At 42.1% G+C, this 22,199-nt stretch overlaps 3 protein-coding genes across 3 annotated transcripts; 2 read left to right on the forward strand and 1 right to left on the reverse strand.

Moving 5' to 3' along the window:
* Positions 1–6,227: 6,227 nt before the first annotated feature.
* On the reverse strand, positions 6,228–8,286 carry fam43a (family with sequence similarity 43 member A). Its single transcript, XM_079268012.1, has 2 exons — positions 8,243–8,286; positions 6,228–8,139 (listed from the first exon to the last, which is right to left on the reverse strand). Exon 2 carries the CDS (start codon positions 8,104–8,106, stop codon positions 7,066–7,068), a length of 1,041 nt encoding a protein of 346 aa, XP_079124138.1. The 5' UTR covers positions 8,107–8,139; positions 8,243–8,286; the 3' UTR covers positions 6,228–7,065.
* A 1,044-nt stretch (positions 8,287–9,330) lies between these two features.
* Positions 9,331–14,405, forward strand: lsg1 (large 60S subunit nuclear export GTPase 1). Its single transcript, XM_079266840.1, has 14 exons — positions 9,331–9,576; positions 9,787–9,913; positions 10,272–10,392; positions 10,485–10,571; positions 10,724–10,810; positions 10,909–10,969; positions 11,270–11,446; positions 11,692–12,093; positions 12,194–12,295; positions 12,401–12,553; positions 12,823–12,937; positions 13,202–13,281; positions 13,385–13,564; positions 13,689–14,405. Exons 1-14 carry the CDS (start codon positions 9,472–9,474, stop codon positions 13,866–13,868), a joined length of 1,977 nt encoding a protein of 658 aa, XP_079122966.1. The 5' UTR covers positions 9,331–9,471; the 3' UTR covers positions 13,869–14,405.
* Positions 14,406–15,059: 654 nt separating this feature from the next.
* On the forward strand, positions 15,060–21,204 carry tmem44 (transmembrane protein 44; the record flags this gene model as incomplete). The annotated part of the gene is made up of 10 exons (XM_079266606.1): positions 15,060–15,244; positions 15,336–15,462; positions 15,545–15,639; positions 15,896–16,052; positions 16,355–16,441; positions 16,562–16,732; positions 17,523–17,597; positions 17,696–17,812; positions 20,293–20,412; positions 21,046–21,204. 10 exons carry the CDS (start codon positions 15,060–15,062, stop codon positions 21,202–21,204), a joined length of 1,293 nt encoding a protein of 430 aa, XP_079122732.1.
* Positions 21,205–22,199: the final 995 nt, after the last annotated feature.

The raw sequence follows: 22,199 nt of genomic DNA on the forward strand, positions 1-22,199 counted from the left end.
TCATTCAGAGCTTGGATAATAAAAGGTAATGCGTATGTGTTGACATAACAGCCATTGATAAAACCACAGCTCGCTGCCAAACATATAAACATAAATAAGGTGTTTTATTTGTAGCAGTGTAAGCCTTTACACTTTTTGGTTCAGGTTTTCTCAGATCGGGGATATATTTGTGCTTTGTTCCTCAGCCTCTGGTGCCTCAGGTCTTGCTGTCAGCAGATGAAAGCACCTGCAAACGCTCATGCACACACACGTGCACACACAGAAACATGTACATCCTATGGGACATGCCTGGGAACTGAGGTGTTGGACATTGCATCTGTTTCCTGTCTGTATTTGAAACAGCGAAATTACACACGTGGAGTTCACCATAGTTTCCTCATATGTGGACTGATTTGAGAAGTAGGCCACAGTATCTGTTGAATAAAGTTGCTCAAAGCCTGCTTTCCCCTTGCTCTTGCCTCTGAACAATGAAAAGCCAAGGAAAGCGAGTGTTTTGAGGGCATGAATGTATCTCAAGTCTCCCCTTTTCACAAAAAAATGCTGATGGGTATCTTGTTGAAAACACACAAAAGACTCACAAATCCCATTTTGGATTCTGATATCTGCTCAGACAACAAGTCTGTCCGAGGGTCACCCGTGATTTTTTTCTCTTCTCTCTGTTGTTATTCCATTTCCTCCCTGTGAACGGAAAGACCGAAATAACCCTGCTGAAATCTATGGCTCTCCAGGGGCAAAGCTTTTGTGTCGGAGCAAGTGGAATCAAGAGCAGCGGTGGCTGAATGGGACACTGCGATATCTAGAGTTTCAGGCCTCACGGGGCTCGGCCCATAGACACAGACACGGCTCATTCCATGAGCAGACTGTATGGAGGCCAACCCGAGAACTGTCTCAGCATGTATGATACACGGGGGAATTGTAGGTTGTACTCTCAATGTTGGCTGAGTGCACGGTGATGAAATATTCTGTAAGTACCTGCAACTGTGAACTGAGGAAGGAGAGGAAGATCCAAGATGATCCAAGATGAGGAAAACGAAGGTTGAGTCCCATAAAGCCTTTCCCCAATGTATGTATCTGTTGTGATTCTTGATTTTCAGCCACGCTATGCTCATAAGGATGTTGCTTGCTCCACCACTTTAGTCTAAACTAAAATATCCAACAACTTTAAGATGGATTGTCATCTTAGTGATGTTGATGATAACCTGTTGATTCACTTAGCATCACAGACAGGTCAAGGTTTTCACTTATCTTTCCAAATATCTCAACATCTACTGAATGGATTTTGAAAACCTTTTTCTACAGAGATTCAAGGTCCCCAGAGGATGAATCCCATTGAGTTTGGTGATCTCCTTCCTCTAGCGCCACCATGAGGTTGACATTTGAGTCATGATGTATTGTTGTGGAATTTGGTTCAGGTATTCATGTCCTCTTCTGGATATTTTTAATAACTTTGCTTTTTTCCTGACTTTTCATCTTGTGACATCATCAGGTCCAATACTTTGATTTTTGACCAATGTTAGCATGCCAACACGTTAAACCATATTTGTTAACCCTTGTGCCTCATGCTCTGTGTTCATTCATATGGCAAACATTTTTGGGAAGGGAGGTTTTTTTTTCAAATTTTGGAAGTTCAACCTCAAATTCTATAATAAGTCTATAACAAGTAAAAGATATTGCCATTGAAACCCATTAAACCCACAATTGTTGATCCCACTTCAATCACAGTATAAAATCAAGCATTATATTATATTTGGCTTTCAATTTAGAGGCCTGGCTTTAAATTTGTAGCTTTTTATATTTTCCACCAGATCGAGTCATTTTCTCATGTTTGAGACATATACATGCTATTTTCCTGGTTTCCTGTATGGTGTGTAAGAAAATATCAATACACTTGAGTATCGCAATATTATGTTTTGTGATACTGTATATATTCTCAACAACACTGTATCGATTTCTAATTAGCAGTTTCTTAATGTAATATATTGAATCCGTATACAGACTCTTGCCAATGCACAGCCAGATAGTTTCCTGAACAAAATATAGAAATGCATCAAAATCGATGTTGTTGCTAATAATTGACATATCCCAGACAGTGACAGACAGACTAGCATTTAGTACACAAAAATAATTATTTGATTGTGGTTCTTTCATAAAAATACAACAGTGGCATTATGTAAACAAATTGGCTGTTAAAGGGTTCAAATTATTATCATCAGGATTGATATTGATTTAAAAAACTGAAGTGAAAGAGGAAAAATATAAAGTATTTTTCTAAAGTTTTATAAAGTCGTATTTCTATTTCAGTTTTGGGAAACAGACATTTCATATACATGAAGGCATTGTCATTGGGAGCATTTTAGGCTGCTCGTGTTAGCATTTAGCTCAAAGCATGGCTGTGCCTGAGAACAGCCTCACAGAGCTTCTAGCATGGCCGAAGACTCCTCTTCTTCATATTTATTTTTTCATCCAAGTTGTTCATTGTGAAACTTACATAACCCAACTTGACAGCCACCGTGGCATAAAATCACTGACGTCTATCTGAATGTTTTACAGACTTTTAATGGATGCACTTTCTCAATAATTCATTAGCATGTCTGTCTTTGCCCATTGATGCATCTGTTCTTCACTTCAGCCAGAACAGAACCTTAGAGGACGCAACACATTAAATGAAGACAGTTGGGCATGAAAATGACTTGTACCTATCACATAGTGGACTTGCATGCATAGACACACGCACACACAGAGAGGTCCCGGAGGACAGCTGTCAGATTCAAACTAATGAATGCTGAGGCTGGCGCCTGAATGGATTTTATTCTTTCTTTCTGTCTCTCGCTGTCCGCCCGTCTGTCTGTCTGTCTTGTCTGTCTGCCTTTCTCACATTCACAGCATCCTGGCAAAGTGGACACTGACGCTGACATTGTCTGACACTGGCTGCCTGTGAAAGACGGGGTCAAAGTACATCATCCTCCACGCATAAAAAGGGCCAACAAAGTTCACCAAAACTTCCCCTATATGGTGCTGCATGTCTAATTCTGTGTTGACTGTAAAATGACCCCCAATGGTCGTTTCTGTGGCTGAGGGACGTTTTAATTACACACCTTCATGCAACAAATAGTAGTGTTGCATCCAGCTCCTCCTCACCTGCCCCAGGTTCTGATGTACTGTCTACCTAAAGCATCTAATTATGATCTGAGGGCATGCTGGGGCATGTCGCTCTCTGCTACTATTTCTAGAGATTTGTTTTTTTATGTTTCCACAGTCAAGAAAAGGTTACCATGCCCTCAATGCTCTGATTCCCTACTGACTGGGCCAAGTGCTGCTTGTGTAATCATATCCGTGCACACTAACTAACAGCTCTGGTGCCCTCCTCATGCATTATAGACAAACAGATTTTCTGGCGTATAGTTGTGTGGTGCTGTGTTGGCACCGCGATGGTGCGGTACAGCCATTGCGTTCCACTCGCAGATAATTAGGGAACTCTGCTCCTCTGCTTCTGTGTCAAACCAGGCAGCGACCGCCATGTATCCTTTGTTTGAGGATAGTTATTGTGGCTGGAGCAGTTCTCTCATTGAATTATAATGTGATTTATCTCGATATAGAGTTTTTTTATGTTTTTTCAGGGCATCACGTACCCAGAGAATAGGCTACGTTATGTTAATTGAACTGCAGTATTCTTATATAGTGGTAGAAAGTATACACTTTACCGTTTTATGGTACTTGTGCTTTATTTGAATTTTTTGATTTTATGCAAACTTTATTTTTACTTTGTTATACTTTTTTTGACAGTTAGAGTTACATGCTATTTTGCAGATTGAGATTTTTTATTGAAAACAGATGATTATTTGAAAATATGACCATTTAAAAACTGTTTATAAAATAGTTAAATAGCCTCCACGTTGATACATCAATGTTACTAAACTCAAGTCACATAATAGTATAAAGAATGATATAACTCTCTAAGGGGCCATCTTGTAGATGGATATTTTTAGTTTTGATACTTACATTTTTCTGTTAATAGTTTCATTCATTTATTGAAGTAACATCTTGAATGCACTGCTAGTTGAAAAGTGACATTGTTTTAGTTGAGTAAAGAATTTGAATCCTCCACCAGTTATTACTGTCACAGAACAGCATTAGGGCTGAAATCATTTGTCCATTAATCAATTAGTTGTTTGACAGAAAATGTATTGCAACTTCTTTGATGGTAGATTGATGTCTGGTTCTTTTTAATCGAAGAAATGCTAAAAATGTCCAACTTTGTAATATTCAATATTTGCTATTTTCTTTGTGATAGTTAACTGACGATCTTTGGGTTTCATCCATCACAGAAAAATATCTAAATGTGTCAATTCCCGGATGGCATGTTTAATAACAGCATGAAAGATGGCCAAGTATTAAAAACCACGGCATCACAATAGCTTCTGTGACTGTAACGGCAATTTGCTTGTTGCGTAATGGAGCCTCTTTCCCTGTGACTCACACATGCTTGACAGTAGGTTAAGTAAACACCTGAGAATTAGCTTGAGGGGAAAGCAAATATGACAAGTGAAGATGAAAAACATATTTTATTCTCTCTTATCAGCCAGAAACTGGGCTCTCTCTTTTGGCAGCTTGAAACGTGCTCGACAACCACTTGTCCACAAGAAACACTTTCAGACGTTTACTTGTGTGGCTGGGCTGGCTGCACCTGTGGCTCATATGCAGGTAACCCTGGAACAAATGGCCTTTTGCACTGCATGTCTGTACGTTTGTTTGGTAAGAGCACTGGCAGTCCACTAAATACATTGACCTGGGCACATGCTGATGATGTCATGCTGTCTCACAGTATAAGGACAACTTCTGTGAGGCTGCAGCTGGAGCAGACAGGGCATCACACCACATGAGGAAGAGAAACTTTGTGGGTTTCTGTTGCTATTTCAACTCACATGCACAATAACCATTTGACAAGCCAGAAATACAGTAACGATGTAGCGTGTGTGTGTGTGTGTGTGTATGTGTGTGTGTGTGTGTGTGTGTGAAAGCACATCAATTCATAATGATCTGCTGTGAAGCTTTTTATAGGACTCGCCAACCGCTGACTGAAATACATTAACCTTCTGTCTATGGATCTCCTTCTAAATCCATGGTGGGAGTGTTTTTGCTTTCAGTGAATTCGTCAGCAGGGAAAATAGGATTGTGTCGGCTGGTGAAACACTGTCCGTGCAGATAACAATCCCCATAGCTACCTCCTCTGGTTTTCTCCCTGTCCATGTCTTATTCAGCCCTGTTAGTGTGCAGTGTCAGTGCTGCTGGTGTTAGTGGGAATGTGCATGGCTCGGGGGGGGAAACCCTGCACGATGTGGGCTTTGGGGTGCGGCTCACATAACACTAATGGCTTACGTGCATCAATACATCAATATCTGTGTGTTCCATACTGCTCTGTCGAAATGACTGGCAAGAATTGCGTGGCACATACATAGGCCTGTTGCTGTGTGTGAAAAGGAAGTGATGCCGACCACATTCAGAGGAACAAGAGAAGTGTTGCACCTGCTAAGTGACATCCCTCACTGACTACAGGTCACATGCGCTGGCATGAGAGGTGATTCTGTCTCTTTGCCACTGTGGGTGCACTGGCATATAATAGAAGGAAGTCACTTAATCCTTTATCAGTGTCACTTTCAATTTCAACCTGACATTTTAGTGAAGTCAAACTAACACGTGCCACTACTTATGCAGTTATTCTGATTTGTGGCAAATGTGAATGAAATGTAGCTGCTGGTTCTGAATGTACGATTCTATAACATTACAGTGTATATATAGAATTACAGCTCTTGTTTTTCCCCCTAAGAGATTCTCTGTAGTGAATGACGTAATTGAAAAGGAAAAACAGTCGCTATGCTGTTATAAGACCTCTGGTGCTTCAGTCACCTTGTCATTAAAGGACCCATGTGATCTTCTAACGGCTTGTGCTGACGTCCTCCTGTGCAGCCTGGCTTCCCTGAGGCCAGTCAGAAAGAATGGGCCTTCAGTACCTTAATTGAATAACTTCTACAACAGCCTGTTCCCTCAGAGCAATTTGGCAAAGGACAGATCAAGCCTAGACTTAAAAGTGAAATATATATCTACAAAAACACAGAAACTGCGGTGACAACGCCAACAACACCTGTACTACACAGCTAAGAAATGTGGAGTCTCTCTCAGTTTCCCACCTCCGTGTGACTGATATTCAGCACTGCAAATCTGAGCCTCTCAAGGTAAATCCCCACTGACTGTACAATGAAGAGCACCAGAGGAAAACATTGCCTACTTGTTGTACAAATCTAGACACAAACGTCATCGAGTTCATATAATTTTCCTTTTTATTGATAATTCAATGGAGGTTCACATAACAAACCACATTTCCTTTTAAAAAATAACATATTTATATTTTAAACATCTTACTTTACATCTCATTACATTGTGTTTTTCTTTTGCACAGCAAAGATAAGACATTTATGTTTCAGACAACATACCAACAAACATTATGTACATGTAGTCAACATAAGACTTGAATGAATTCAACAAGAGTGCAAAATAAAGTAAATGAACAGGCTGTTGCAAAAGCACCTTCACAGGAAAATTAAGAATGCCTGTTTAGACCCACTGAACCACTTAGGAAAAGAACAAAACGTGCTTTAAAACGGAATGTTTTTTGGATCACGATTAGCATCTTTCAACAGAAGAATGCAATTTTCAAGAGAGAGGAAAAAAGTTCAGTAAACAAGCTGGAGGATATAGCAAATCCTCTTAAATGAAGGAGATGGAATTAGTGCAGTGTGTCCTGCGGCGCACAGGGGTCATCTGTCAAATCGGCATGCACTTGTTTTTGGTGTTTACACATTCTTCAAATACAATTCAGCAGCCTAATTGCGTGCCCATGTGCGGCAATAGTCTCGGAACCTTCTTTTTTTTCTGGATCCTGTCAATTAGTCGTGGGGGCACCAGATTACACAACCACTCTCCAACACAAGGTTGAACACACAGTAAATGTTTCTTGTGGAGACACAGTGGCTCAACAAAACAGAGGCACCAAGAAATGCTTAAAATGAGTCAGGCAATTTCCTGCACCTTTACCTCCTCAACCCCGTTAGTGATTGGAGGGGGCTCCTGGCTGCTCTCGATGGAGGACTCGCTCCCCGTGCTCTCCCCAGACAGAAGTCTGGTGACTCTGAGGTCAGCTTTTAGTGTCTGCACATCGTTTCCTATGCTCATCTCTCCCAAATCGTTAATAATCTGAGACAACTCCTGTTTGCCGTTGGCGACACCATCCCCGCCCGTGTCCAGAATGTCCTCACACTCAAAGTGCATCGCTTTCTCCTCCTCCTCCTCCCCGACCAAGTCCTCTGTGATAGAGCCCAGTTTGGGCGCGCTCCGGCTGCGCTCCACCGGGGGTTTGTAGTAACACTGTCCGTTCAGCAGCTTCCTGATGGGGACCAACGGTATGGTTTGTTCCCCTATGAGCTGCTGCTGCTGGTGCCTGGCGTCGTCCCTCCGTTTTAGTCTTTTGAACTCAGCCAGGGCCGTGGCCGAGGTCTGGTACAGCAGCAGCGCCATGGCCTTTGCCTTCTCCGGCTTGGACACCAGCACTGCGTGGCAGCGCAGCATCACGGCCTTGTGCTTCATTTCGTGCCTGTAAACCCAGGCGAAGATCTTGGGTAGCCTCGGGTCCGCCACGCAGTAGGTTATCCGGTGCAGCAAGTACAAGTGTCCCGGCCTCCTGGCCTTGTCGTCCACATGCACCATCCGGATGCCCTGCGAGCTGATGGTCAGTCTCATCTTGGTGCCGTTCTTGCCCATTTCGCTTTTGCCCCAGATCTTGCTCACCGCCACGTCCGTGCAGCCGTCCCCTTTGGACTGGATGGTGGTGGCATTCCCCAGGTAGAGCACTGTGTACGTGGGGTCGTCGCTGGTGATCTTCACCTTTTTCCTCTTGGACTTGAACATGCTGCCCACCCTGTTGAGTGCACTCTCGGGGCAGGACTTGGCGAAAGAGGTGAGAGCAGAGTAGTTGAGGCTCACAGCATAGCCCTTCTGCTTGGACTGCCTGTCTTCCTCAATCAGGTCGAACTTATTCTTCTTCCAAGGCAGCATTTTATTGCTGTTTACAATCAACAGCAACAAAGTCTACGGAGAGAGAAAGAAATAAAAAAACTTTGTATTACTACTAAATGTTGCTCGTCAGGTCATTTGTGCGCTACTCTGTGAACTGAACGCAGAAACACCGTACTTCATAAGTTCCTCCTCTAACGCGCTCTTTTCCATTGTGGTGCCTTTCGCTCTGTCTCTTCGCAGCTCTGCACACAGACTGCTGCTGTTGGACGAGCTTCGCGGAATATAGTCAGGGTGAAACCATTTGAGTGAGAATGCAAGGGGGGGCGAAACCAAATGACAATAGACATGTAATGGTTTGTATTGATTGTGTTCATTGATACAAAAACCTCACGCTTACCCTCTGTTTTCCAAATGGCTGCAGGCTATTTTGTATACATGTAAATAAATATGTACATGTAAATATATATTTAATATACCAATTAATTAACGAATGCGCAATTAGGCATATTCCCACCAAAATCAAGATTTAGACTTAGACACAAATTAGACTTAAGATATGTATCTCATTTCCTTGGCTTTCAACATATCTATTAACGATTTTAACTGGAAATTAAAGTGTGTTTTCTCCTCCTGAGATGAAACCGACTCAATCTGCATCAACACTTAAATGTAATTTTAACATTGAAAACACAAGCTGTGTATAATAGGCTGTATAATATAAAATTGTCAAACATTTACTTTGTATGTCTGCTCGTCATTTTGTGTTATGTGGACGAGTTTAGGAGACTCATTCTGATAAAGCTGTTTTATGCTGCCATCTTTTGGTTAACATCAGAAGTGCTTTTGTTAATCGCGTGTAACGAGGGAAGAGTAATTACTTGTTACTTTGCCATTACTAACTTTTAATTTGTGAATTTAATCTAATGTCAATCTACTTTAGTGCTATATCTATGAAGTCTGTATTTATATGTGTTTTATTGTAAAACTTGAGGCGCGAGGAACAAATATTAGTCGTACCCCATTTTCTTCAGGGCACATTTGATAGCTGGACAAGCAAGTCGACTGTACCATATCAACGACACTGTAAATGCTTACAATAGAGCAGATATTATCCTAAGTGTTTAGTGGATAATTATGCAGGAATGGTATGACAATTAGTAACTACTAAACTAAGATATATCAATCAATATCCCCAAGTAGTTGAGGTCGATTCGTCCGGATATGAGGTTCGATTGGTTTTTCCCACTTCCGGTTCCTACGACAACAACGTTGTGCACATGGGATACAGTAGCTAGTGACATATAGCGTGTTTGCACCCTTTAGATACACTATATTACAGTTTTTTGTGTGTGGAGTATACTTTATATATATATTAGAACAGACGTGTCAACATCAAAAGTAAGTATGGGTAAGAAGAATGCAGGCGGAGGAGGCGGACTGGGTCGAGCTCTGATCAAGGAAAGACTCCAGGCAGGCCGAGGAAACAAGGGGCCGAAGGGCGAGACCTGGGTATGTCAGGGCATCAACTAGCTCATATTAAACATGTTTAATCAAATCATAGAGGAGAGGATATTTATTTCACTGGCTACCCATGTGGAGATCAATTATACAGGAACACTTTTTTGCCATACTGTCATAAAATAGTTAGAACTGGTTCTGTGTGGTTTTCTATTATTAATGGAGGCGTTATTTGATAATTGATGATTGTCACATTTTCAGCGCCACACATGTGAGCTGAATGATGGCTATGACTGGGGACGGCTCAACCTGCAGTCAGTGACAGAACAGAGTTCCATGGATGACTTTCTGGCCACTGCAGAAATGGCAGGAACAGAGTTTGTTGCAGGTAAGCGATACCTCACTTAACTCACGTGTACTTCTTCGGTTGTACATGTATGCTGTGGCCAAAGAATCATTTTTACATACCAAGCGTGGCAATGGGTACTGACTGCCCCAATACATGTAATTCTCTGACACAGCTGTTGTTTCTAAACCTCATATTAAACTGAATGCAAACCAAATTAACACTGGTTGTTGCACAACACATTTTTGGGTTGTACCTGTTGATACTGTGTTGTATACAGCTGCAATGTAATAGTCTTATCATTGAGCACATGAGCCTTAAATGTTACTGTGTTGTCTACTACTCCTCTGTCCTTTGATTCTACTGCTGTCGCTGACTGTTTCATGCTTCGTTTTCTTAGAGAAACTCAACATCAAGTTTGTGCCAGCGGAGGCCAGAGCAGGCTTAATAACAGCTGAAGAGCGAACCAGGCTGAAGAAGCTGCATGAAGACAACAAGCATTTCCTCAGAATTCCGAGACGGTAAGTACCACAGATCTAGTTTATTTGATGAATTGGCTGTACTGTATTCCCTGCATTTTAAATTTTTGTGATACCTCTCTCCTAATGTTAAGCCCCCACTGGGACGAAGGCACCAGTGCAGACGTGCTTCAGCTAGCAGAGAAAGACAGCTTCTTGGAGTGGAGACGAGCGCTTGCACAGTGTGTAATATTCTGTATTCTCAGTCACCTTTTTTCTTTTAAGGATGGTTTTATTATAAGCATTAGTATTGTGATTGTTTATTGTCTAAAAAGTTGTGTAAAAAATAAGATTATTTGTGTCAGCAATTTAACTCCAAGTGTTCCCCTTAAAGACTAGAAGAGGAACAGAAGTTAATCCTCACCCCATTTGAGAGGAACCTGGAGTTCTGGAGACAACTGTGGAGAGTGATCGAGAGGAGGTAAAAAAACCACAAGCTGTATACAGCTGTCAGTTTATACCTGTCTTTAATGAGGAATGTGTGCTTACGTAATGCAAATGTTCATGTTTTTCCTGTAGTGACGTCGTCGTTCAGATTGTTGATGGCAGAAATCCGTTGCTGTTCAGATGTGCTGACCTGGTAAAGTACATTTGGTAGAGTTGTTTAAAGAGGATGGAACTAAACTGTGACTTACTTTCCAGTGTTTTTCCACCCTGCATTGGGATACATACATATTTTCTGTCACCTTTAAACAGTTTGTTCTCTCTTTTGAATGGTTTTTCATCTCTTTTTTTTTCCCTCAAAGCTTTCTAACATCTGTACTTACTGTAGTTATTTTTAAATAAGTGAAATAATCAAATTAAATAGAAGAGGAAAACAGCAGAAATACTGTACACAAGTGAACCGAACATTTGACACTTTTCTGTTGTGTGCCGCCAGGAACTGTACGTAAAGGAAGCGTCGGAGCACAAGGTCAACATGGTGCTGGTGAATAAGGCAGACCTGCTGACCAAGGAGCAGAGGCGAGCGTGGGCCAGATACTTCCAGAAACAGGGGCTGAGGGCAGTTTTCTGGTCTGCACTGGCAGAGAACGACAGACTGGAGGCAGAGGAAAAGGTGAATTTGAGAAGCTGTACATCACTGGTGAATTTGAATGCATGTGTTAATACATTCATGTACATTTCTTGGGAGCAAGTGTATATCTACATTCCTTCAGCAAAGGGGAGCTCGATGTTATCACTTTGTGATTTCAGATTGTTTCGGAAAAATGCTTGTGAATGTGTGTAGATCTCTTTAGCATATTCAGACTTGCTGCTGCCTTTTAAAGCCAGTATCAGAATGCAAAGCGTCTCCTCTCACAGGGCATGGAAGTGGAGGAGCCAGAGTGTGGAGAGAGTGACCCAGAAGAAGAAGAAGGACAGCCAGACAATGACAAATACTTGATCCAAAAAGGGGCAACTGGAGAGGAGGAGATGAAGGCAGCGGAGGAGGAGGAGGAGGAGGAGGAGGACGACGAGGATGAAGAGGAACAAGAGAGTGGTACAGACGAAGATCAGCCGGTAAAGATAACTGTCGATGAAGAGGACTGGCACACCTGCTCAGAGGACGATGGAGAAGATGAAGAAAAAGGGGGAGATGGTTCATCCATTAAATCCTCCTTCCACAACTCAAGCCGGCTGCTGCATAAGGATGAGCTGCTTGACGTGTTTAAGGCTGTTCACAACGGGCCCAGGTGTAGAGAAGGACAACTAACCGTGGGAATGGTGGGTGACAAGTTAACGCCATGCAATCGACTGCAAAGTGCATGCTGTGATCAAGTCCCGTTATGAGTCTTCTGATTGGCTTTGTGAATGAATTCAACAGGTTGGGTATCCTAACGTGGGGAAGAGTTCCACAATCAACACTATTCTAAGGAACAAGAAGGTGTCTGTTTCAGCCACTCCTGGACACACAAAGCACTTTCAGGTACAGTACACCGCTATAAACCTCTCGATGTGAATTCAATTCTTTCATTATCAGAAAGCCTGATGTGTGATTGATTGTGTTGCCTTTTCTTGACACGTATAACAGACTCTGTATGTGGAGCCAGCCCTGTGCCTCTGTGACTGCCCAGGTCTGGTCATGCCCTCCTTTGTTTCTACCAAAGCTGAGATGATCTGCTCTGGGATCCTGCCCATTGACCAGATGAGAGATCACGTACCTGCAGTCTCACATATATCCTTTGTATGCTGTTGGCACAGCACCTGCAGAATCCTGCAGCAGATTTGTTTCAGTCAGTGACACAGAACTGTTTGTCTTCAACCATCTAATCATGGCAGTGTGATCAACTGCACCCCTCTGTCACTATGCCCCAGCATCAGCTGGTGATTTATTTACCGTAATTAATTCAAATAACCAAAATCAATTTTAAACTGTATCACAAAAATCTTGAATAACTTTAAGAATTTCTTGGATCTTGGTTAAGTCTTTAACAGATTGGTCACATATGTCAGGTGATCCCTCGGCATGTCTTAGAAGGCACCTATGGCTTCAACATCATCAGACCACGAGAAGATGAAGACCCCGACAGACCTCCCACCTCTGAGGAGATGCTGATGGCTTATGGATGTGAGATTAACAGTTATTTATTGTGTCAACAGAGAATACATGAACAATAGCCCCAAACATGTTCTCTAAATGGAGATGAGCTGAACTTGTATATCAAAAAATAAAAAGTCTCTCATACACTCATGTGTTATTATCCCACTTCATAGCCTTCTGTTTCCTAGAACTAAGTTTTTTTTGAATGTGTACTTTTTTTATCTTGAGTAAACTCAATGCTTTTGAATAAGAGCAGCATAAAGTGTATTATTGTGTTTCCCTCTATTTCAGACATGAGAGGCTTTATGACAACGCACGGCCAGCCTGATCAATCCAGATCAGCCCGATACATCCTGAAGGATTTTGTCACTGTGAGTGCTACACCCGAGTCAGAACTGAAACGTTACAGTTGCTAGTACATTTTAGTACAGAGGGTGTTCACATACGCAACCTAACAATGTTGACTCCTTACAGGGAAAGCTTCTGTACTGCCATCCTCCTCCACATATCAACGCTCAGGACTTCCAGCCGCAGCACAACGGCTTCTTGAATATGGACTCAGACTGCTGTGACCCCTCCTCTTCCACAACAACAAACAAACCGCGGAAAATCCGGAGAATTGAAAATGTGGTTGACAAGAACTTCTTCCATCAGGTACTATAAATATGTTGTTTTCTTGTTCGTAAGACAAATGCCTTAATAGTAGTTATTGGTTGTCATAGAATATAAAAACATGTGGAATGACATGCTTGAGTATTGATGGGATCTCAATCTTCAGGAGAATGTGCGGGCGCTCTCCAAGGGCGTTCAGTCTGTTATGGGCTACAAGCCAGGCAGCGGACCTGTCGGCCCAGCACAACCTGGTTCAGAGGCGGTGGAGGGAAAACCCTGGAAAAAACACGGCAACAAGAACAAGAAGGAGAAAGTACGCCGTCTCAAACAGCACCTGGACGCCTGACGAAGATTTGAAATCAAAGCTATTTCAATTATGAAATGTACACATGTGATTTCAGAGGAATTAATGCTGACTAGTATCCGTAGGTAGATATCGTCCCTTTAATCTTGTGAGTACGGAACGTTTTGGCTGTCTCAATATTAAGGAATGAGGTGCATAATATGTCATATATATATATATACTGCTCTGGTTAGAAGATCATATTGACGCAATGCATTCCATCAACTGGACCACCGGTTGCACACCAGATCTCACCAGTGTTAGTAAATGGATTCATGTCCAGAGGGTGTGAATTTTATAAGACATTGAACAAACTTTATTTACTTGTATTATGACGGTGTTTTTCAAACGACACATCACAAAGTCTAAATTACCCGGAGAAATGATTGTTTGACAATGCTTTTATTCATAAACGTTGTGATTAATGTCACAAAGCTGTATTATAACAAATTGTTTGTTTTCATGTCAGTGCATCCTGTCTTTACTCCATTTCCACCAGGTGTCATCGGTTAATGCAACACAATACAAAGTAGTAAAGGAAAATAATCTGTATTGGAAAATGTTTGTAAAACAATTATTAATATCTAGGGGCATATGTATTAATGTGGAGGTTCATCTCTAAAAAAAGTTTAATTTGCTGCAGTTTCATTGACTAAACATTTACATGAATCAATATTTTGACATCAGCATTTAATTAAATGAAAGTTAAAGGTTCTGTTTAGAATGAAGTTGAATTCACCTAAACCCATGGAATCTGAAGATGTGCAGATGATTGCTGAAACATACGAGTTCAACGTATGGATTTGATCTGAATGTTGTCCTGTTGATTTTGATTTAGATCTTTCTGTATAAAGGGGATTTTGCTCCCAGGCCAGCATATCAAAATTGACTAACTATCGATTGCATAACATTGCATGCACATGTCTATGGAAGCTCGACTTTGAGGTTGATCACCAACTCAATGATCAAACAAAGCATGGACGCATTAGTTTAAATTTAGCCTTCAAAACTGAGACTTCCGGAGCTTATTTCCCGCAACATCCAGTGTTCCTGTTCCATATAAGGCATGTCCCAGGTGAGCTCCTCCCTACACCATGCAGGTGCTTCCATCATGCTTTTGGGCGTCTTACGGCTGCACAGGTGCTGCTGCATGGATTCGTTTTTTCGCGAAATGTAAGCATATGCCCAATTGACATGGGGGGACGTACATTGACCCTGGAGGGTCAGACAAGCGGAAATCCCAACACGTTTCCCTTCGGTTTGGATGCATTTTGCGTGGATTCGGTCACTACCTGCTTCTCTCATAACGCAGACACACGTTGCGTCCCCATCGGCCTCAGCCTTCTATCTGCGCTGCTTTCACTGCTGTCGTGCTTTCTGTAAGTATGTCTTAAGTCAGCATTAGTTCCAGTAATAAAAAATAAACTTAAAAAAAAAATGTAACAATAAAACTCGTATCAACTCTTTAAGCTTCGTGTGTCAGAGGTGCACATTTCGAGGAGAAAATCCCGGAGGAACCATCACTTTCCTCTACAGCTTCCTCGGTAACCTGTGCAGCACAATCGGAGCCATTCTGTCCAGACAGCTGCATATTCAGGTAACATCGTTTTTAATCATGGCACTTTTATAAAAATCGAATTGTATACAATAATAACTCATCTCTGCTTCCTGCCCTGTAGGTTTTGATGGGTGCTTTTGCTGCTGCTATGGATGCTGTTAGTTTCATTTCTTGCTGCTGCCATGTGCTCCTGAACTGGAACTCAAAGGCAGGTATGTATAGATACAACGCCATACCGCAATAACATTAATGCAAACATTATCCATCTCAATCTACCAACTGTACCTTGTTCAAACAAAGTGAAGGTGTTTTTAGTAGTAGCATCCAACTGGCCAAACCCTTTAGGGAAAACAGTAAGGAACGTATCAGAGACGCTCTACAGATAACCAAACGCATGAATAGAGGATGTGTTAACTGTGATGTTAACTGTGTCCAACTGCAAACATCTCCTCGTGTGTTCAATCTCAGGCAGGAGGCTGAGGGTGATGAGAGGGCGGAGGAGGCAGCACCTCCTTGCCGTGTGTGTACTGATGGTCGTTGCGGGAGGCTTTTTGAAATCCAGGGTGACCCATTTCCCAGCAGTGAGGCCTCTCATTGGCAGGAGGAGACTGCTGCATGCCACCCTCCAAGTGAGCACACACCGCCGCTGTAGCTAGTTGTAGTCCTTTTAATTGTATGACTTAGTGTAGTTCCATGGACAAACGCATTTAGATTTCGTGTGTAGTGACAGGTGGAATTTGTTTGTACATCTACACTCTTCTCACATCTACGTGGCGCTCTGCAGTTTAAAATACTCCGTAGTGTATTTCACATCTTCAATTCCTGCAGTGTGGATCGATGTTCATGTTCTTCAACGTGGTCTATTCAGACTTACCACCTCTCCTCGTGTTGTATCAGACATTATAACAACTTAAAACTGTTCTTCTAACAGGACAACACTGAAGTCCTGGGTTACGTACTTGGCCTGCTGTCCTGTGTCATCGCCTGGACCTCCAGGTTCCCTGCTCTCTGCAGAGCAGTAAGTGACAAACAGTACATGAGTGTTCTGGTGTCGGAGCCACTTCTTATTGCTTTCCCAAAGTAGTTCCCAGTGTTAAATCGCTTTAAAATAAATTGCATTTATTTTCTCCCTTTTTAGTACAGAGGGCAGATGTTGACCTGGGCCTACATATTCTCTGGACTGCTGAGCTCGCTGTCTGGTGCCCTCTACGCTGCTGCCATACTCTTCTACGACACTCAGTTTGGCTTTCTCTTAAGAGTCATGCCGTGGCTGCTGTCAGCAATATGCTGTGTCATCATGGACCTTCTTGTATCCTTATATGGCAAAAAGTGATCACATCTTACTCGCTCTGTCAGGCTCAGGGCTTCACAGCAAACCTTTTAACCACAGAACTGTCGGTGGTTCATGGTAGCATTCACAACACAACAATGATTCAGGTTCACCAAGATCTGAACTCTCTCTGGTAACCGTTTAAGCAACAGACGCCATGACGTAAGAGAAAGCGAAGGGCTTCACAATACTGCCTACAGTGTTGGACCTCAGGGAAAGAACCTGTACAAGTAGATGAAATGATGTCTTGAATTGTATCGACTTTCAGCCAGGTGTCGACCTTTAATCCAACGTCTTCAGATTCTTGTCGTCCACTGGTGGAGGAGAGGAGCCATACAGAAGCTTACCATTTTTTCTCCAGACAAAGAGAGGCTTTTAATTCGCTCCCGCATCCTCACTGAGGATAACGCTGTCATGAAGAGACAAGGAAAAGGGCGAGCTTATGCGTCAGCAGGGACAAAAGTACGGTTTGATACTTGGTGTTTGTGGTCCTATTGGTTTTTCTTAACCCTAGAAATTGTACAGGAATCATTATCTCAACAAACTTTCTGAGTAAATAAAGTAACAACTAACCAACTGTTTTATATTAAACATTGACCGTATTGGAAGATTACTTAATGTGTCATTGTTACTCATTAAATTACCAGGATGCGTCTGTTTAAATGTGCTTAAAGTAACAGAATGCAGGCATTCCTCTGCGAGGTTTGAGGCATTTTCGTAGAATGAATGGGAATGATGCTTTTGATCATAATTCTATTCAACCTTTTCTTCAAAGACAAAAAATATCCAGAAGATGACTGAGATGGGTGGTTATATGGATGTCACAGTTCAACCTGCGGGGAAAGTAAGTGAAGAATCTGTGGTGGAACAGACTGCATACTTGTATTTTCTCCTTGGTCATCCTTGCAGTTGAATTTTTTTTGTTTTTTTTTTGTTTTGCAGATATGCCTTAAGGAGGTGATGTCCGAGGAGTTGGAGGACCGGTCTCTCAACCAGACGGTGCGAGTGATCAGAGTCGACAGTTCCTGTGACTCTTCACCAGTCAGCTCTGACCTGGAGGTGGGTTGGAGGCCTGTTTAGCCCTGTTGGTGAGCAGTATGACCTTTTCTTACAAACTTCAGTAAGCTCAACAGTCTGAGCAGAGATCCAAAGTTAATGCTTCCTTAATAGATTCAATGCAAAATACTTACACCGATTAATGTAGTCAGCAACTGCACAAGAAATAGTTGTCTTTTTTGGGGGTTTTTTAAGTCAACAACCCTTTTTACGTTTCTAATTTAATGTTTAAGTAACAACCTGTAAGTCTCAAATGTACACTGTTGCATTTTTTTCCCTGCAATCATAACAATATTTGGGAATATCTTGTCTGTTTTGCGGTGGTGAACAATGATCTCAGACGCAAGCCTGCCAATAAATAAAGCTGTGTGTACTTCTCACAGTGGGCCTACCACGAGGTGGCGACAGCATGTTGACATAATGTGCGTTTCATGACCACTGCGTCACTATGAATGAATATAGCAGGGTGGATGACCGCTGTTAAATTGTGCAACATCACCTTGTTTGAACTGACTATCTTTTCATGGGCTTATGTAACGAGTTTTCCCTGCACAGCACGGAAGTTCATGCAGAGGTTACAGTCGAGACACTGCAATTTACTTCAAGTTCAGGTTGAAACGGCACTGTGTGTTCTTCTTTACCAGATGTATATAATACCACCTTTATGAATGGGCTGTCTCTGCTACATTAGATTCAATCAAATGCCTCACATGTACATTTTAGAGGTTATAATGAGCAAATTAAAATCCAGCGCTCTGAGGAAGTCACAAGAAGAAGTAACGGTCAAGAAAGGTCAGCAGTTTGATCTGCTGCACACCGAGAGTTGTGCTTTTCACATGTGACCTCGAGGGAAGTAAGTCAGTTGTCAGAGTTTCTTGTAAGAAGACAGCAGTCATCGTACTATTTTAGGATTGATGAGTCCTAGAGAGACGTGTGTGCACGCGCTTTATGGGTAAAGGTGTATGGTGAGAATATTTGTGAGAAGCATGATTTGTTTCTTAAGTGGTGATTTGAAGTAAAGTGAAACGTGGCTTCATTCTGCAGTGTGCAATTGTGCGCAGAATTGAATATTGGCTACACAGCAACAAAAGCAATCTCGCTTTTGAGGGCAGCTCACGTTTTATATAAACTCTCCTCTCTAAACAGGCACAGTTTGAGTTTGCACGGAGAGTGAAATTACAAGCTGTTCCTTTTCAGGCGCTCGGAGCCACAAGAGCAACTCCCTTAATGTCCCGGTGTAGAAAGTCCAGCTATGGAAGGTGTCATTTAATCCAAGAAACACGGGCAAATGGTGCGAGGGCAAACAATTGCAGCTTGATACTGTTCAGCAAACAGGAGAAGGCAAATGACTTGAATGCCCTTATTAGAGTTGGTGTTATAGAGAAGTAAGAGGGCTCAAACAAAGTGTTCAAAATGTACTAGTGTGTACAAGTTGTATGTGGTAAAGCATGCAATTGTATCTGGCTTTGTGAATACTCTTCAACTTAATCTAACCTCAACTCTTGTTGGTTCGTGGAGGTTTGTTTGCCGAAGTTACCCAACTGTAAAATGTTCCAAAGCAAGCTGAGGACAGAGAGGAAGCGATTTGTGCTAGTGGACAATTTTTAGATATACATATAATGTGAATTTAAATGTCTGCTTTTCATATCGCCATAATTGCTGATCATGATAGAACCACACTGCAGCATTTTTGGAGTGTGCTGCCTGCATGCACTGGGCAGTCAATGCAGCCAGCAGCTTGAATTGTCTATTGTGTTTCTTGCACATTTCTGCTGAGTGCCGGCTCTTCACTGAGGTGAAGAGTGTGTGTGTGTGTGTGGGGGGGGGGGGGGGGCTTCTATGTACTGAGGGGTACAGCCGGGGTTGGAATTGTTTGCGATTTGCCTTGTGGCCTAATTGTTCTCCTGTAAAGGATCTTTGATTAAATACCAGCACTGGGCTGGGCCTGTCTGCCTAGGAAGTAGTGCAAAATGCTTGCCTTGTCTATCAGGGGCCAGTGTTACCCTCTGCTATTTTGGGATACATTTATGGTCTGTTGTGTGATGTCCGCTGGCCAGGGCTTAACTCTGTGTGTGTGTGTGAGCAAGTCTAAGCCTTTTGCATTCTCGACATTTAGCTGAGTCTGTTACACAACATGAGTCATAAAGAAAGTATTTCATTTCAGGATCTCGCATTGAAAAAAGACCAGCGTTAAATGGGATAAGGATCAGGGCCTAATAACAAATATTCCTGTTTGTGGAGAAAAAGTGCTAGATGAAGGGTATTTGCAACTCTGCTACGGAAACGGTTTGAGCAAACTGCAACCACTATGACGCGTTGCTTATATACCCTGAAACATAACCCTCTTGAGGCCTTAATGCCTACAGGGATGGTTAGTAAGCTATGGTGACTCGTGTATAAATTGTAAAAGATGACATGATAATCCTTCGGCTGTTATTCTGTATCTATATATAATAATATCTTAACCTGTCCATATTTTCCAGTGGGATTTTGAAGAGGCAAATTCCCAGTGGATTGAACCAACTGCAAAACAACAGGAGGGGGATAAGCAAACCCCCAAACTTGATAACCTCTGCACCTGTGCCATGTTTGGACTCTCTTCTGTAAACTTGGCAAAATGACAAACAAATGTAAATCTTAATTCATAATGTGATACACATCATGGTGCGGTCATTTCAGGGGAAATAAAAAGTGTCAACACTGAACTGTTTTCTGTCTCGTTTTACTTCACAGCTTAGCTAACGTCTGTGTAATATGCTGCATCTTTCTCATCGCCTCAACAGGCCGTTGTTGGTAAAGTTATGGTGAAAATAGCTGGTGGTTTGGTTGGTGTTGAATGTTGCAATGTGCTGCTTTGTCCTTAAAGTAGTAATGTCAAAGATTTTCATTGCCGTAAATGTCTAAGTCATTATCTATTCCCGAATTCGGTAACACAATTCTGATTGCGCCTATGCCCCACTGACTCACCTGAAAATACTGCTTTTAGTTATGGGGGCTGCCAAAGCGAACAAAATGGAGATCTTTAATTTACGACTTTAATTTATGGCCGTTTTTCAGTGAACAGAGGCAACTACAGCGGTTGTCAAAACTCTGACCGCATTCATCAAAACCACTGACATCTGTTGGGACTGTTTCCAGAAAAAGACCTCCCCTAATAAAACAATAATGCGACCCTGCTGCCTTGCAAGGTTATTGGGTCATATCCTGTATTTTGCTAGTCGACCTTTGGTTATCAGGGCTGGACTGGAAAAAGCCCCGCGGCGCAGATAAGCACCAGACTAGACGGCCAGGGCTCCTCCATCCTCTCCATCATCCCTCAGACCTTGTGTCCATCTGCCTGCTCGGGGGCTTTAGGCGATGATGCTGGAGCAACAGAGCAGGGCATTTTTAACTGAAGGGACTTCCTAGAACCTGATAACAGAACAATACTCAGATTAGACCAAAGTTATGGAGCACATTTTACTCCTCCCTGTTACATTTCCTCAAGTCAATATCCCTTTCAGATAAATGACTGGGAAACAACGAATGAAGTGTAGCAAAGCAGTTACTGTTATCGGCAGTATAAATTAATGTCTCTTAACACCTTGTTTGGGGTCTAAACATGACATGAAAATAAGAAATATCAGTAAACTAAGATCTGTAGTATAAACACCTGAATTAGAGATGATCATACACACATTTATCTCTTCACGCATTGACTACTGCAACTCACTTTTCACATCACTCAGTGCATCTGCTCTTAACCGTCTGCAGGTCATCCAAAACGCTGCCGCCAGATTACTCACCAGAACAAATCGACGGTCTCGCATCACCCCCGTACTCCGATCTCTCCACTGGCTCCCTGTAGCATCTAGGATACACTTTAAAATTCTCACCATCACTTACAGAGCACTTCACGGTCAGGCTCCGGCTTATGTAGCTGATCTACTTCGCCCCTATTCACCCGCCCGCACTCTCAGGTCAAATGCTCTAGGTCTTCTGTCAGTCCCACGCACACGATTTAAGACCCGTGGTGACGGAGCCTTTGAGGCAGTGGCCCCGAGGCTCTGGAATGCTCTGCCTGCTACTCTACGCCTCGCAGATACTGTGAATACTTTCAAAAAACAGCTCAAAACCCACCTTTTTAGGCTGGCGTTTGAGTAAAAACCCATGTCATAGACCTGCTCTTAAAATATGTTTTAATTTTTATTATTTTATTTATCTTTTATTTTATTTTATTCTGTGTATGTAATTTATTGACCCTAGGGTCACATTGTGTTTTTTTTAATGCTTTTAAATGTCTGCTGTTAAGCACTTTATGATGTCATGTCTGTGAAAAGTGCTCTATAAATAAATTTCTTTTCACTTCATTTCATTTCATGATAAGCCGGGCTTGGAGATAATTCAATTA

The sequence above is a fragment of the Melanostigma gelatinosum genome (genome assembly GCF_949748355.1).
Source record: "Melanostigma gelatinosum genome assembly, chromosome: 4".
Lineage (NCBI taxonomy): Eukaryota > Metazoa > Chordata > Actinopteri > Perciformes > Zoarcidae > Melanostigma > Melanostigma gelatinosum.